This window comes from Vanellus vanellus (genome assembly GCF_965231255.1).
Source record: "Vanellus vanellus genome assembly, chromosome: 7".
Taxonomy (NCBI): Eukaryota; Metazoa; Chordata; class Aves; order Charadriiformes; family Charadriidae; genus Vanellus; species Vanellus vanellus.
Window position 1 is genome coordinate 11,867,281 of NC_138912.1, and position 18,415 is coordinate 11,885,695.

Below are 18,415 nucleotides of genomic sequence, written 5' to 3' on the forward strand. Positions count from 1 at the left end.
AACAAACCATTTCCCCAGTAGCCGTAGACTAAAATGAAAGGCTTCAGATAAACCATTTTAACCTTCAATTGCATTCCACGAGCAAAGACGATGTCTGCCAATGTCCAGCACAGTGGCAGTGCGAAGTGACTGGTCCAGCAAGACATCCTGAAGATGATCTCAGTGAGCACATTGCAAAGGAAAGCAGAACAAAATCCCATAGTCATTACTCATCTGAGCTGGAGGCAATTGCTTCCTAAACCAAAGCCTATAGATTTGTATGAACGTAAACTTGTGTCACAAATCAATCATCCGAGAGAGGTCAAATCCTTTCTTTAACCTGCAGGCATGGAACATCCCTAATGTTTAAGATGCTCTGGCCAAAGGCTGATGGTTTAGGAAAAGTGGGAATGGGAATAGAAAGATGACGGGGGTAAAAGGGCAACGACTCAGGAAAACTGTAGAAGAGAAGAGAATCCCTCATGATCATTGCTACCAACTACCAAAGCCAAAGCATGAAATGTAATTTTACTCTTCCAAATACAAAGATATAGTTGAACACAACCCAAAGCTTGACTTAGGAACTCTGGATTTTACTGGTTTAACAGTAAGCGGTTTTTAGTGTATTTTAATTTTTCTTTCCAGCCACCAATACCTCCTGATGCATCAGGCCACTGTAGGAGACAGATTCAGACTCACAAATTATAAGGTCAGCAGGCTCCATCATTTTTTGTCCTGCTCAAACCAAAGAGTATTAACCTCCATACACAAAGTCTAGGAATTTTCCTAAAAGATGTTATCTGTTAGAAAGCTATTTAACATAAAATTAAAATTAATCTCTGCCACCCTGACTGCTTTAAATGCCATTTGAGGAGAGTAAAGAGATTCCTCTCTCTTTTCAGTCTAACAGTATCAACCAAAGACAAGTTTTCCCCTCATTATTTCAAAATTAAGGCTAAAGCATGACCATGTCAGCAGTTACTTGTTTTTGAACTCTGATTCAAGACCATACTCATTGCTGACAGCAAATGTGTGAAAGATGCATGCAAGATGCTGGCAAAACGCGAGTGACAGAGGCTCAAGTATCTGACATGCACCACACACAACTGCTCCCTAAGTCTAGGGAGCATAAACTCTAACTGACATGTTTCTGAAACTGTCTAAGCTATGAAAATTCAACTTAATTTAACACGCGTTCATCAAAATGCCTGGAACTAATAGAACTGCTTGTCTCAATTCTGATGTTTTCCTTTGAATCACCCTTCCCTTGTGCATGCTTCTTACATAAAGAAAATATGATTACGGGCTTTTTCTTTCTGCAGTATATAAATCACTCCAGAAATGCTGCGCTGGTGTTATAATATATGTGTACATATTGGTCTCCACATCTAATTAGTGTGTGATGGTATGTACATTCACTAAAAGAAACCATCCCCATCCTAGTCTTACCAGGAAGAATATCCAACCAAAATACAAAATAAAAAATATTTTCCTAAATACACATCAAATCAATAAACTCAGAATTAATAAGCCAATAGAAGCTACAGAAAAACAGTACATATATATTTAACTATATCCAGCTTGCATTGAAGATTTATTTTGTAAAAAAAAAAAAAAAAAAAAAAAAAAGGGAAGTTACAATTAGCTGAAAATAATACAAAAATACAAAAACACTTCACATTGCAACAGAGTCAAAAGCAACAATTGGGACTTATTTTGGGCAATCAATGAAAGTGTTGCATTTTATTCAAGTCATACTTCATGCAGTATCACAAAGCAAATGAAATTTCATTTAATTTTTCATTGGTAATCTTATTTTCCTTTTCAATTCACTATCTAAAACCTTTCTGTGAAATTAAAGACTTATATAAATGTAAATCACACTGTAAGAAGAGTTTATACCTAACTGGCAATGCAGAAAAAAACATTAATCTTTCCTGAGTGATAGATGTGTTTAATTTTTTCAGTCTACCCCACTATTTAGAGTAAACATACACAATGTATAACACATGAATATACATTTATAATTTTGGCTAATTAAGCAATGTGACAATTATTGCACTCAGACCAGAGATCCACCTAGTATCTCCTCTTTGGAAAAAAAAGCCCAACAGCAGATATCAAGAGAAGAACCTAAGAAAAGGAACACAAGAAAAGCACACCCTGAAACTTCCCCAATAGCCGGGGGAAGATTCAACAGCCTGTGGCTCAGCGACTTCCTGAATTTAGCAGAAACTGATACATTTTTCTTCTGCATAATTGTCATGTTGCCTCGTGAGCTTTTAGCATCTACCAGCAACCTGCGTGAACACCAAGACCCAAGTGTTCCCTACCCGTCGCATGCAGTACAGTCTGCTTTTAACTCATTTGAGGTCGACACCTCACAGCTTTGCTTCATCCCTCCCGTTCTGCCATTGGAAGAGGCAGCAAAAGCAGTCACTTCCCACTTACCCTCTACTGCTACTCACTATTTTCTGCCCAGTTTCACTGCTTTACATTTACTAAGTCTAGAATTGAAGCCAACAAGAAGCAGAAGCTTTATTCCCTTTATGAGACCACCATAAGAACTAACAAAGGCTTATAATACCCTGAAAATAAGAATAAAAGATTGGGAGCCACTGCTTTCCACCAGATAAAGAAAAGGCTGAGCTTATTGTGACTGCCCAAATTAGCAAAATCTAATTAAAAATTTTTCATTAAGAGCACAGTCCAAGAATGAAACCTTAGACAAAGCATTGAACACTGATCAGATCTGCCAATGTGAGCCTATGGAAATGGGCTTGATCCTCCTAAGTAGTGAATGCTCACAGACCAAAGCACTAGGTCACGTGCTTAAATCTTAAGAACATGAATATTGCCATCAAAGCTGGAGCAAGAACCTATGCACTTTGCCTCATCAGAGTGGCGAGTAATTAGTAACATCAAACCCATCAGTCACATATGAACATCACCCCTGAGCACCAAGGGAGCTGCAGGTCCTCTGCTGAGTCTCATCAGGACCAGCGCATTAGTCAAATATTTCAGAACAAGACTTCTCTAGTTTTTGCTAAGCCTACAAAACTTAAAATGCTATTTTAAAGTAATTCCACTTTTTTACAGAAATGGTTTTACTAGGACTTCTAGGAACCACAATTTGTATAACCTGAGCTGTACCAATTACATACGCCCAGTTCTGGTCACAAGGCGTCACATTTTATCAACTATATATTTTAAAAGTACAACAGTGCTCTCAGAGGTACCGTAGGGCTAAACAGGTTAGAAGCCTAGTTTGTAGCACAATTTCAACCAGCAAAAGTGGCAAAACTACTCCACATAATATTTGCTTTCATGTTAGTTGTGCTTTCAGCTTCTCAGCTAATGTGCTCCAGCGAAGGGCAGGAATATAGCGCAAGGCTCAATCTGCCTCTCATTTTCCTAACCATCTTTTAGGAACAGTGCCATGTCAGACACTGGAAAGCGTGTCCAGTGACAGAATTTTTTGTGCTTTTAAAGCATCAGTTTGGAACATTTACAACTGACTATTCTTTTTCTTATTAAAATGTCTGTTGCCTTAAATGTCCATGAGTATGGCACACTCGACTATAATCAAATTGCACATGTAAACACACAAAACTAGAAAATTACAAAACACACGAAGAATCTGAGTTTTTTCAAAAGCTGTAATTCTGTTTCTGTTGAATTTCTCTCTCAAATAAATGTTTCTGTGCTTTTAAGTAAGAAATTGTGAACACATTTGTCCAGAATGATAAAATTAAAAGTTCAAAGAGGGAACACTTACAATGTGGTATTTGCAGCACAAAATTTTCTAAGCTAGCTTGTAATCCAAAGAAACTCTTTACTCCACCCAAAATTTGCTTTCTCTCCGTCTCAAAAGTCCAATTACTATTTTTAACATAAATGTTATGTTCTTCATCTTCTTTTATATATCTTTTGGATATTAGTGAGCAAGCTAAGTATACAGAGATAAGATATTGTGTAAATAAGAGTAGATAATAATTCACCACCCCCCCCCAAAAAATAAAAAAAAAAAAACCCAAACATGGGGGTAGGGGGGAAAATCTGCAATTAAAACACTAAGCAGTTAAGATCCCACTATGATTTTGATTCTAGACTTGAGACTCTTGGAATGTGCTAAGCTGTTCCACAAAGCTCATTTTTCTTACAGGAAGTGATCTAATATACAAAGTACTTTACAATTTTCAATCAACAGAAATACAGATATGAATGTATTAAGCCAATATCTATGAAGCAAGACATTAGGTCACTTCCTGACAACTAATATCTAAAATCGACATTTGTTACTGCATGAAAGCGTGCTTATAAAGCGATAGTTGAAACAAGAACTTTGTATTTTTACAGACTGGGTATATTGGCTCTGCTACCTCTGTAATCACTGCTGATGCATAATCCCTTCCCTGCCACTCCCCTGCGTGTCACCCTCCAACATCCCTTCCTCACAGCTCCGCTGCATTTCAGTACAGTACTGTTAGTTAGAAAACAAGCCTTTTCCCCTTTTTTTTTTTTTTATTGGCAGGTCCAGAAATCTGTGGTAAAAGCAAAACTTGGTTAGATAGTCCAGCACTCAATTTAAGAAGCATTTTGCAAGAATTTTGGCTGGGGGAAGGAGGGCAAGGGGTCCTTTTTGAGGTGAGGAAGAAATAGAAAAGGAAGGGGGCTGTTTGTTTTTCAAAGCAGCTTGACAAAAACATCCCTCTGAAGAAAAAAAACAGGCCTCCATTAAAAGGGTGTTGGTGGGGGAGGAGGGGACAGGCCTGGCAGTAATGGAAAGTCTGTTCCATAACAGGAGGCTCATAGTACATTAAATATTTATAATGAGCAAATGTGCTTGGCCTTTTTTAACACTGGTCTGCGACCCCCCACCTCAGTTTGACTGAACTTGGGAAATGTTAACAGCACTTATATATTAAGCATAGTGAAACCTGGCAGCACGTAAGCGTTGCAAGAAAAGCCAGTTGTGCCAAATACCATGTAGATGTCCATAGGTAGGGGAAGAGAGAGAGGAGCGAGAGCTGGGGGGGCTGGAACGGCCATGCCACAGTCCTGCCAGGCCGCCACGCACCATTTACTCGCCGGGCTTTTCTCAGTACTCAAAGTCTCTCGCTGAACAACCCTAACCACAAAGCAAGCTGTAATCTCAAAATCAAGCCGCAACTTGCTTTAATGTTGAACCAAAACTGCGATGACTAAGAAATAAAGCCAGTGTTGCTGAACTGGCTATGGCTGCCTTTTCTGTAACATGCATAAATGTAGGTTGATCATTATCATTTAAGATGGAGTTTAAAAATTTTCCCTTCAGTATTCGGTTCTGGCTGTTTGTGAACTGTATGTGGCACAATTTTCTGATTTTAAGTTTTTGCTTTACACAGAAATGCTCAGCTACTACAGGCTGGTCAATACAAACAACAGGTATTTTCCAGTGAAGCAAAAACTGAACCAGTGTAGGGGTAACGATGTGACGGCACACTGCTGCCTCTTACCATTATACATCTGTCTTTGGTGGCTTGTTGAGCTTTAGAGCATTGATATTCAGCTCAGATAAGCATGTAAAGAGACAGCTATATACATTTAAAAATAAGTAACTTCAAAAAACTATGAAGACGCTGCAACAGAAAAACAAACCAAAGCAAACAGGCAGAAATCCAGTCCAACCAGGTATGAACCTGACTCAGTACAAGCCACCTAAGCTTACAATAACTTTCTGAAGAAATAGGTGAGTCCAAACTCATCATAGTCAGCAATTTCCTATCTATCAGAAATGACTTAACTGCCTAAGTAACATTGCGCCTCACCTACTCAAAGACCTTTCCCTGTAAGCACAGTCTTGCAGCATATTATAAGTGAGATTTTTGTGGTCCTCCGAGAAGCTCAGCGGCTGCCAGTCAATAAACAACTCAGTAAATCATACTACTTTTCTGCACAAGAATCAACAATAGTAGTCCATAAGCCCTGACAATGGAAATTTCACACTTGCTTAGAGAATTTCTCCCATAATTAGCAGTTCATCCAGAAAACTCACTTCCTAAATACAACATGTATACTACACATAAAATTTAAAACAACTTTCAATAAGATTTACAAAATAGCTACAAAAATAAAGGGTGTGCTTATGAATTGTGTAAGTTAGATGCAAATTCCAGCTGGAACGGGATCTCCAGAGTTTAAAAATATCATCAATCCAGGAAGGAAGTTTAGCTCCAGTGGATACTTCATCAATGTAAACTCTGTTCAGGTCAAACTTTCTAAACAAAAAGCCACAGTAGCTCTACACTCAACAATTTACTGCTAGAAGAAAAGCTGGGGTGTTGTTAAGTAGTTCCTCACTCTTCTGCTCGTTCACTTTGCTATGCGTTAAAGTACATTAACGAAATGTTCAATATAGATATTGTTTAAGTGATAATGTTCATTCTTCCCAGTATGTTCTGGTGACAAGTAAGAGCTTAAAATCATGATGGCTTTGTTTTTTGTCTTTTTTTTTTTTAAATCACAGCATGCATCTTTCTCTGCCATCTGTTTAAAACTGATTTAATTAACTAGGAAAAGTCATGTTTTGTTGTTTCAACGTGTATGAGATTCTCAAACCAACCAGGACGGACAGTGTTTATTTCATTCTTATTTCCAATCTAAGTTGCAAATCCACCGTATTTTAAGTCCACAAAGTCCATGTTCTAATGCAATAAAAGTTTTAGTTGTTCTGTGCAAAACCATAAAATATAAAGCGTTCATTTAAAATAGTTATCTTTTTAGTTTTATTTTTCTTTAACCAAAGACAGAAGTCAAAACTATCTGCCAAAGTATTACAATTCAACTAGGAGTCTTTTAGCCTTTTATTCCTTTATATGCTCAGTTTCATTACAGAATAGACAGCCAAGCTATAGATACTTATTTATAACCACAGAACACCTTAAATCAGAGTCAGAAGTGATGGCTTTTTTTCCTTTATAACTCTCATTCTTAGACAACGCTACACTCTGCAGCACAGCTAGATATAATAACGTAATTCAGAAATCTAGAAACTACATTTAAGGTAACACACATATCCCTTGTTTTTGATCTCAAGCGCGAAGCTGCCTTGAGCTGAACACCAGTCATTCTACAGTCACCAACCGAATACTCCCCCTTAAATTTGTTCCTTTTACTGAACATTTTGAAATAGTGATTTATTTTCTCTTCTCTAGCCTCTTCACATACCTATGGTTTCTGGCAGGTCCAAGAGCTCATTGTGCTGCAAGTCCAGGTTGGTGATCTGCGTGCAGCTTCCAATCTCTTCTGGAAGATGTTCAAGCTGATTGTGCGCTACATCCAGCGTTATGAGGTTACACAACTCACCTAAAAAGCACACAAGAAAACCAAAACATCAAGTTCTTTAATGTACAGCTCTAGACACTGACTTCCACACAGAAATTAATAGAATCAGAACGGTTTGGGGACAATCTGAAAAAAGCTATTGTTACCATAAAGTTATACATATAAACTAAGGCATTACAGGATCATAATTTCATCAATCAGATCTAAAACCTGATCAACGATTTTTAAAAACTCAGGTAAAGCTTTTCTAGATTCTCTGAAGATATCTTATTTATTGATTTTCTTCTGACAGTTCAAGCTGTGGAATGAGAGTACAAAACCTATACCTCATACTTGTTTCAGGCTGACCGGAAGTTTAAAACATCATGGAGTAAGTGGTTTGTATTGCATTTTGAGAAATTGAGATGTGGTTTTGTACCATGAATTGCTTTCAGGCACAAAATCAACAATTAAGAGACAGAAAAATTATTTGGTTGACAACCTACGTAATCCACCCAAAGTCCTGAGTGCTATTTTGAATCATTTTTTGTCATCACAAAAAAGGCAGCATATGATAAGTAAACTGTAAACCTATTTACACATATTTTTATATTTTATATATGCAAGCAGAGCTATAGCAAATAAGCGTTTGAAAGAAAAGGTTTATCTGTTAAGCCTTAAAAAAAGATTAGACTTGCTTAATGTTTAGAGCTACTTTACATTGAACTACTTAATTCCTGACATTTACACATTAATTTAAAAGTACAGGTAGGGACAACTCTCTACATACAGCAGTTTCACCTGTTTTAATGACAAACATACTATGTCCTGAGTAATAGCTTGTTGGGTTTTAAAAAAAAAAAAAGTGTGTGCATGAATACAGGTGTATGTGTTCACATTTTTTGCATCTGATGGAGGTGAAATTAATGCAAATGATTTGAACAGTTTCAACTCTATCCAGTAAAGATGAGGTCACTGGATTTGTGTATAAGAGCATGACTCAGTGAGTTACAAATTTGGAAGAGTAGCAAATTCCTTTTGAGGAGTGAATTTCTATTTTTAAGCTTCAGTGTTTTATCTCTGACACAATCCTTAAAGGATTTTCCCACAGGCCTGCAGGACAAGCTTGAGCAAGTTCAGACGTGTAGAACTGTCTACCTATTAGATCAGCAGATAATCACAAACAGCAATTTAATAAATTGTAAAATATTTATGAATTCAGACTCTGTATTGAGTTGCAGGTGTTACTTAGCCACATACTTACTATGTATCCTGAAACAGTTGTGAAAGGCCAACAAAAAAAAAGCCAACCCCAACAGCTTCATTGTTCCGTTTTTCTTAGATTGTTAACATATAACTGATCTTATTTCCTGCATTTATTAACCCAAATTGGGATGTTTTTCTAGAAACTAGGTGGCTGGAAATGTAAAGGTGGTGCTTAAGCAGCTCCTTCATCACTGTGTATATGTCCCCTCTCTTAAGTCAGCATTCAAATGTATTCCAGGCAACCAGAGTCATAGTCAAACACACTGTATCCAGCACCACATAAACTACACGTTTCAATTCCATTAATATGCAGAACAAAGCAAACTCAAGAAAAATTGAGCAAGGGTTAATGTTCTATGGTAGAAGCATCTTTTTGCTATTCATGAAAACAAGTGGGCAAAGTGTAGAAGGCAATAGAAGGAGGAAAAGCTTAAGGAAGACATCAAAAAACCTCCCTCTAAACAAACAAAAAGAGAACCACACAAATCTTTAATAAGACAACTCAAGAACCTTCGCACACTTTGGGGCAGTAGTTTTCACTTCACGACTGCTGTTTTCATTTGTTTTCACTTCAGACCTAAACCAATGATGTCAAATTTGAAATGTGGCATAAATTTCATTTCATCACGCTGATTTCTCATTTACTTGACTCTTCCCACTCTACATCTGCTGAAGTCGAAGAAAGACTTGGGTTTTTCCAGCAACATTTGCTGCACTTCATTTTTGCACCTGCTGAAAACTTTGACAACAGCAAGCTACGTGTTTGAAACAAACATCTCACTAGCTAATTCTGGAGCGGGGAAAAAAAAAAAAAAAAGAAGAGAGATACCCATGTTTATTTAGTCAATTAAGGGCAAGTTAACACTTTGGTTTCATTTGGATAGCCATGCTTAATATTGTTATATAAAGCAACACTGGTAAACATTTAATAAAAATTTTGAATGTTAAAACAGATTGAGGCCTGCCCAAAAAATTTTAGACTTAGAGCAGAAATCAAGTGAAAGTGACTTAAGGAAAGCAATTTCAAGAGATTATAATATAATATAAGAGATATTATAATATTCAGCTTTCAGTTCACATTGGTCAGTAAGGTATCTTGCTCTTGGATGTAGTAATACTTATGGTTTGACAGCATCTCACCAAAATGTTCTTTCCCCTCCTCTAAGGACAGAAGGAGAGGGGGAGGCGAAGTGCTGTTGGCACTGAAATTCTTTCAATACTTTAACTTGCATTGTTAAGACACAACACAGAGAGCGTGCAAGTCAACAAAAACCACTCAAGATACATTTCTCCTGTTGTTCTCCATGACATATGGAAAAAATCCTAACATCCAATATGCTTAACAAGGTGAAAAAAGTTTAGGTGATGCAGTAGAGGCTCATCTTCACATGCACAGAGGACCAGCAGTAGCTGGGAGAACCCAAATACTTGCTAGGCTGTCCCAGGAGAGCCATCAACCCCCTGGCCAGTGTGAGACCCATCCCAGTGAGCAAATGGAAAGGCTCTCCAGACCGAGGGCTGTTACTGCATATGGGGCTTGAACACCTCCTATGAGGTGCAAGGAGAGCAACTTGGGATGGTGAGAGTTGCTATGGGATCTTTAGGGAAGGGCAAAGGGAGCAATCAATACAGTTTAGGAAGGACGAGTGTGGGAAAACAGCGGGATAAGTAAATAGAAGGGTCCAGTCCTTTACAAACCAATGCTGGTCATGCCCTGTGCCCGATCAACACCATCTGCCCTATCTTCTCCTTAATTTCTAACTATTTTCCTGGATGAGGGGCTGTCTCTTCTGAGTGCATGGAGATCCGAGTACCAGCAATACTGCAGTTAACGTGACCAATGCTACTGGAAACATCTCAGTACCTGGGACCAGAACTACTCTGGGCACATAGAGCGCACTGCCGCTAGGCCAGCAGCTAAAGAACAGGGGCAGCTTTCACCAGCCAAGTGACAGCAGTGATTTACCCCATGAATGGATCCACTGTGCATTGCACTGCTGTACAACTGCAGCTCTTTCAAAAATTATGCCAGGATAAACACATGGCATAAACAATCGATACAACAAATAATGATCTGCAAGAACAAAGAGGCGCTGAACTTCAGGCCATCTGCACAATGCTGTCCATAGGAGCAGACGTAAAGCCAACTTGTTTCAGTGATGGAAAGTGTCCTTATTGTCTGAACAGTGGCAACTGTATTGAAGGAAATGCTTCTCAAAAAAGGTGAAAATAAGTTTCCGCAAGATACAACTGAAGTCTGGCGTTTTTGCTTGGCAAGGGTAAGAAGCATATGTCAAAATAAAAAAGAAAGTTTTCCTAAAAGAAAGATTTGCTCAAGTACAAAGAGAAAAACCAGCTAATGAGTGAGGAGCTCACAATCTCATTCATATTAAAAGAATAAACATTTACTCTTTTCTGGTGTACTACATATACTTTGCTGAAATAGGTTCATATCTTAATCAATTTAACACAAATATGCCAGCTAGAAATGCACTGCAGCTTGGAATCAGCCTTACCCAGAAAGTTTACTAAGGAAAAACCCACTCCAGTTCACTACATGGACAACTCCAGCATCACTTCAGCAAAGGACAGTTTGAACACCTGAAAACACTGGAGCAAGACAAGCACTACTTTAGGGAAATACTAATCACAGGTAAAATGAACTAACTCTTTTTGCCCCAAGTAATGTCCAAAATAGACAAATTTTACTCTCACAGTAGTGAATAAATAATTCTCTATGGACTACTTGCAACTGCATTGACGGGACAAGGATCCTCAGGACAATTAAAAAGTAAACCAGAAAGATGCTGGGGTTTGGGATTAGTTGGTTGGGTTTTGAGGGGGGAGGGGGGTGTGCTTTTTTTTTTTTTAAATAATATATTGCACTATAATTGCAAAGGAAAAAAAAAAAAAAATGAAGCTCAAAGTCTGCCAAGAAAGCAGACAGAAATTGCATGTACTAGCTGGCTTGACAATAAAAGATTTTAAAGTAGAAGTAATGCCCATATGAAAAACATAAAACAGTTTCTCTATAAAGAACCTTCACAAAATGGTAAGTAACACCCTAGTATGTAGGTTTTAAAGAATTGTATTTTAAAAGGTTCTAAAAGATAAAAATTTCAGGCGATTCACACATTTTTCAGATAAAATTGTTTGTGAAGACTCCCAACTACCTTCCAGTTTAAAACAATTTTAAAAATATAGCTAAGTATACATCTCAGCAATCCTTAAAAAGGTGGGGTGAGCAATCACCTCTCTGTTGTTCTCATATGCAGGGAGATTAAATGTTATAGTATGACAAAGCTAAATATACCTGCTGAAAAACCCCAGCATTATGAAATGACTAATATTTTCTGCATAATGAGGCAGAATTATAGTCCCATTACACGGCCAACCTTGAAAGCCTGTTATGACAAGAGGACCAAGTTACATGCCCTGACTTACATAACTTTGAAAATTCTTCTTGGCTATTTAAAAAACAAAATATGGCTTCATTAAAAAAATATAAAAGTACACACAAATTAACAGTCGTATAGGGAGAGAGTGTAGGTCAATAGCAAAGAGGCTTCAGTGTCTCCTACCACTAATTCACTCAGTGGGCAACACTCTTGGACAGCAAACACAATTTGTAATATAGCCTGTTTTCCAGTGGATTAACTCCATGCCTGCCCATGCTTAAGCAGATTGAAAATTATGAAATCCTTCACGACATGATAAATCCTGGGCCAGATGACACAGCAAGAGGATCAAGACTCTTATGGAAAGTACAAGGAAGAAGAAAATGCAAATATTAGTGGGACTTCAGGCTGGTGTGTCAGAACACTGGTGGTAAAATGATTTCTAAAGAATAATTACCTGAAATCAGCAATACTGGGAACAATTACAAATAGTTCCCATAACTTTGGTAGTTATTCATGTCTCACTAGGTTCTCTGCTGGCAAAAAAAAAGAATTAAAAAAAAAAGGCAAAATAATTTTTAGTCTGTCTATAAAACTCTTTGGGATATGTCCTGATTTTAGGAAAAATTTCAAAACACTTTTACAGTTTCAGAACCTTCTCCCTCTCTATAAGATTTGAGAACATCACTGTAACAGACAGCCTGAACTTTTTGCCGTGCATTACCAACTGCCCAAAAGAACAGTTAAGCAGTCAGAGCTATTTTGAATTATTACAGCACAACTAACTTACACAGAAGAGTTATTGAGTAGAAAGAATGCAATTTTAATATGGTCACGAGTGACTTATGTACCAAAGTTAAAATATTCATGTAAGTAAGAAATAAGCAGAGCTAAATATTTAGAATTTGCAACAGGATCTAGTTACGGGAACCACTCAAAAACACAGCAGCTAAGCTCAACTGAAAAGAAAGAATCAAAATCTGGTCTCAAACAAGCTTGAACAAGACACGACAACAAAACACTTTTTATTTATTGTTTATAACTGAAAGTAACAAAATAAATAAAATTAAAAACATGTTCAAACAACATTTTAAACATGTGAAACGTAGAAGAAACTGTCTTAGCAAGGGCTCAAGGCAGGATTTAAGCTGGGCAGTAGAATAAACCAACAGGAACCTCATGAACTGCCAAGACAAAGGCGAAGTCTTGCACTGAGCACAGAATAACCCTGTAAAGCGGTACAGTCTCGCACCAACCTGTGAGGAAACAGCTCTGCAGGAAAGGATCAGGCGATCCTGGTGAAGCTGAACCTGGGGTCACATCTTGGATCCTGTCCATTTTGAGTGTGGAACAAGTGTGCTCGCTCTCAAATAATAAAGGCTGCATTCGCCAGGACAGTCTGAGAGAAGTGATTATTTCCCTCTGCTCAGCACTCACAAAAGTATTCAAACAGTTAAAATAGATGCAGCATTGATATTAAAAAAAAAAAAAAATCTGGACTTCTAACAAGCTGTCAGTATTTACTGGAATTACATTTGGGGAATCATCCCAGTAAAAAGGATCAAAAAGGCAGGACTACTTAATCATTATCCTAAAGCCGGTCTGCAGAAAATGTAATCGGGAGGAATTTGACTAGCTGACAAGACGAAACTGCATCCCCACAAGAGCTTTCACAGGAATCAGAACCCAGACACCAAAGTTGAAGCCAGCCAAAATCTAGTTCTTCACCCATCCTGCGGCTCCAGAAAGCAACCAGAACTGCATCAAATAAGCAGTCATTTTCTCTGACTTCTAGGGAGCAGGACGCAGGTATCAGCGCCTACATTTATGCCACTTCTGTTCACAACTTCATGCTTTTATCATATTAGAATACAAAAATATTCTCAACTGCTGTGTTTGCAGACATCAGCATGCCAGCTAAGCCCAGGAACACAATTTGGTTCCTTCAAACTGCTGAAACAGAAGAAGAGGTTCTTAGATACAAATAATGTAAAGAAATATTTCCCTATATTGTCAGGTCTGCTAAAAAAGGGGAAATGAAATTCAGAGCATCACTGAAAAGCTTTGCAACTAACAAGTCATTTAATAAGGAGGCACCATATTCAGCATGGGGCGAGTAGACATGAAATGATGCAGCTGCACACATCTGGTTTGCTGCCTATGCTACTGCAAACCAAACAGGTGCAAGTGTTATGAAAAAGAGTTTCAAAGTAGTGAAGAAACCACAAATGATCTAAATATTGGGTAGATGGGGGAAGGGAAGAACAGAAGAGAGTCTCAGAGACATTCCAATTCTGGTGTAGGCAGATTCCCTGAATTACAATCTAAAAATATTTCCCTTGCAGAACAGCCCTGACCAGATTCTCCATAGAATAAGAGTTGCATTCACAGGCAGAAAACACAATATTTGGAGTCTTAAGAAACTTGCAGAAACTATGCAAATGTAATTTCAACCATGTTGACAATATTATTTCCATTTGAGCTGTGTGTGCTGAGAAGACAAAGACATCCAAAACTGGTGTAAGATGCAACCTTGCAACCTTGTCTTCACAAAGAAAACATTATCAACTTGATTGTGCAAAACAATTCCTTCAACACAACATGGAGGAACTCTCGATATAAGAAATGCAAAAGGCTTGCTTAAGTAGCAGCCTGCAAATTGAAGCATTTGCTTGGCCTCATCCCAAGACGGTTCCTCTGGTTTTCATCCTTCTCGTGCTGACTCTCTGACTCACCGAAGCATTCGCATTCTTCCATTCTAATCTTCAACTTTTTGATCTCATTGGAATGGACAATTTACCAGATATGGAGATGAAGCTGGAGTCCACCTTGTGAACTCATCTCCACAGTTATCCCTCCAGGTTCTGTTTTGGCAAAGCTTCCACAAGGAAACCTTTCTGTTAAGGTTTTATTTCACGGATGCCACCAGAGATTCAACAGCCAAGCGGACAGGTAAATTCTGTTTTTGGACTCGGTATTTGTATATATTGAACATCTGCATAACAGTGATCTTTTGGTCAAGAGCAACATTCAAAGCAAACTTGTGGACCTTGCTAAGGATGCAAAGCATTTATAGGAGTTTAAAGGAAAAAAAAAAAAAAAATGGTCAAGTCCTTGGAAGAGGAGTCTACTGAGAATTAGTAAAGAGACAAACTGCACCAGACCCAGGAAATCCCTGATATGAAAATAGCTAGATCTGGGAAAGGAGTCAGGTTAAGCCTTATATATACACTTACCCCATTTTTATGCAGACTTTGCTTAGGGCTCAGTCAGAAGCAAGATAGTGAGAAAGATGCACTCTGAAAATTTATCATCGCTGTTAGGTAGGATGCAATTTATAAGACAGACTAGGTTCACAGGCAGCAACATAACATAGCTTTGCTGTAAAGAAACTTCCATCAATGAATTCTCACCACTATACCTAAAAACATAACAAAAAATTGCTTCAGAAAGGTGGGGCTGAGCTGATGCTACTAGGACTCCAATAAATTACCCAGGGTTTTGTGGAACAAGACATGGAAAGCAGGGGAGGAAAGGAAGAAAAATTCTGAAAATACAATCAGATGCATTTTAAATGGCTCTCTGCAGACAGTAATACATCCTTCTTCAAACCACTTACAGTGCACTTCACATGTTTTAATACAACACAAGCAATCCTACCTGTGAGGTTTCACAAGTGAGCTGCAGCGAGCCAAGCTGATTGAACAGCTCAGTGTGGGCATGAGTAGTGGTCCTGCTCTCCCAGTTCATGCTCTCCCACTCCTCCCTCCTACACCAGTTCCAGTCTCATCTGAAACTTCACTGATTTCAGCTAATTAAAGTGATAGACAACAAAAGTAGCAAAACGACAAATATTATTCTGTTAGTTTAGTGAGATAAATCAGCTCACCAAGGAACAGCTCAGATGAAGGAGGCAGGAGGACTGAGCAGCTGGGAAGCTCTGGGGAGGGTAACGGATACTGCCTCTTTCAGCATCATGAAGCTGTTACACATCAGCACAGCCATTTCACAGAATCACAGAATGGTCAGGGTTGGAAGGGACCTCTGGAGATCATCTAGTCCAACCTCCCTGACAGAGCAGGGTCACCTACAGCAGGTTTTCACAAAAACGCACTCTAATTCAGCTACTCTTGAACAGAGTTTTTGGCTAAACAAGAAAAAAAAAAGGATTAAAAAAAAAAAAAAAAACACTTCGGAATATGTTTTCAGTTAAATGGATTTTTAAGTATTTTTGATGTTTTTCAAACAAATCTATTTATATTTGAAAATGCAACAATGCATATCAAGACCTCAACTTACCATGCAGTCTATTAAAATAATTTCAGTTGCATTAAAACTGTAGAAGCAATATATATGTTGCTGGAAGAGTGCTAAGAGAAGTCCAAAAAAGGACTAGTAGCAATAACTTGCTTGGTGCCTAGAACCTGAATTTGCTGAGTTACTAAAAGATTATCTTTTTCCAAAGAACAGATAATATATTCATTTTTTGGTTTACTGAGTGAGTTTAGTTGAGTAAACTACTATTTAAAATTAAGAAGCCTTCTGAATATTGAAAAGACAGAAAACCTTATCACCATCATCCTACCTATAATAAAGCAACTGGATGCAAGGGAATGAGAGGTACTGCGTTCTGGAGAAAAAAAAAGACCAGAAACACACATATCTCTTTACTAACTATAGATAATAACACTTCCTCTTTCTCACTAAAATGTTTGTTTTAAATGCAAAGCAGCTTTTTCCCCAGTGTAGTCACCTCATTAAGTTTGTGTTGTTTAACTATTAAAGACAGTTTAATGCCCAAAATAGAACCAAATTTTAGATTATATCCCAGTAGCTCAGTGCTGGTAGGTTCACCTCTTCCAGGTTTTCCTCAAGACAATACACACCGTAACAGGTCAGTTGTTTTAAAGCAGTTTCCAGGACCACTTAAAATCTGATCAACTATGTGTTCTGCAAACAACATTTTGTTAAGTGTTTTACCTTCACTCAGGCTTTTAAGAAATGTTTTAGAGTTAGTTTCAGGTTTCCCTAAAAGAAATTTATTTCTGACAAGTATTAATGCTGTACGCTTGTACACTGAGCAGCAGATGCTCTAGATAAGCATATCTCGAAAGTTATTCTGAAATCTCATGACCAGGAGTATAGTTTCTACGCGTCCTCTATCAAACAAGGAACACTACCACAGGATTGGAGACTATCAATTCAAGACAAGACAGGAAAAATAACAAGGGGAGATTCTGACAACCTCACAGTCATCTAACCACTACGCCGATCAACAGAATTTGCAGGAAACATTAACAAAAGGCACGAAAGTAAGAGGCATGAAAACAGAGACAAATAAAAAGTGATTTGAAAATATTAAACTTGCTTGGCACAGATTTAACAGTTTTCTACAAAAATATGGAAGATCTAGTTTATTCAGTCTAGTCAACCTACAGTCCACAAAGATGTCTGATATAGCAGCAAGCAGAAAATAACTAGGAGACTTGGGGGACTAGGAGAAGATGTCAAGATACCTGAGGAATTGACTACAACTTGCTATGGATATAACAGGACTGAAAGTAAAATATCAGCTTGGATGGAAGTTATCTCTCCAGGACTCTGAAGAATCCACCTCAAGACCAATCTAGTACAGTGTCTTCAGCAATGACTTAGTCAGAAAGCAAGAGTTTTCCAGCAAGCTTAGAGGCATGGGAAGAAACAGGTAACTAAAAATAATGGAAACTGTATGAAATTTAGTAGTGTAAAAAAAGAGTATGTTTCTACCAGGATCTCAGGATTGACCTCTAGCGGAGAGGGAGAACAGAGAAGGCAAAGAGTGCAGGTGTCTTAGGTGGTCACGAGAGCGTTTGTATCGTAAGTCTAGCACAGTCACAGTATGATCCAGATGCATTGACAGAGTTATCTCCAGCATAAAGAGCAAAACTCTCATCTGGAATGTTATATTCAAACTTATCAAGCACGCTCAGCATTCAAAACATAAGACCACGCAGAAAGTGGATAGCAGGGTGACAGAAGGAATGGAGGTTTTACGCAAGACTAAAAATTGTGGTTTGAGTAATAGCTGGGAAAAGATATGACTGCTGTGAGCACATACAGTGGGAGAGCAAATGTAAGCAACAGAGGAAACCTGCTGCATCTAGGAACAGTGAAACGTCACTGGCACAAAAATCAACTAGTCATGGATATACTGGGTGTTGGAAGAAAGGTCTCAAGGATCAGAGCACCGAAGACTCCAGGTGCTACTTTCAATTTCTTTGAATGATAGTAGAAGGAAAATAAACTTTATTTTATAAGGCTGAAGACTAAAGATGCCTAGAAAAGTAATTAAATGGGATGAGTGCTTACAAATCAGGTGACCCTTTATTTTAAAGCAGCAAGGTCCTAAAGTTGGAAAGCCTTTTATAAGTATATGGAAATGATATTTTGTGTTCAGTGGTAGTAAAAGCCATCACAAGCCTCTAGCA

General features: G+C 38.0%; 1 protein-coding gene across 1 annotated transcript in view; it reads right to left on the minus strand.

Annotated features, from left to right (window-relative positions):
• SHOC2 (SHOC2 leucine rich repeat scaffold protein) overlaps positions 1-18,415 on the minus strand; it is a 40,495-nt gene that overhangs the window by 17,944 nt on the left and 4,136 nt on the right. Inside the window, exon 2 of the mRNA XM_082486233.1 lies at positions 7,189-7,326. Within this exon, the coding sequence (XP_082342359.1) occupies positions 7,189-7,326 (138 nt within the window). The remainder of the gene's footprint in view (positions 1-7,188; positions 7,327-18,415) is intronic.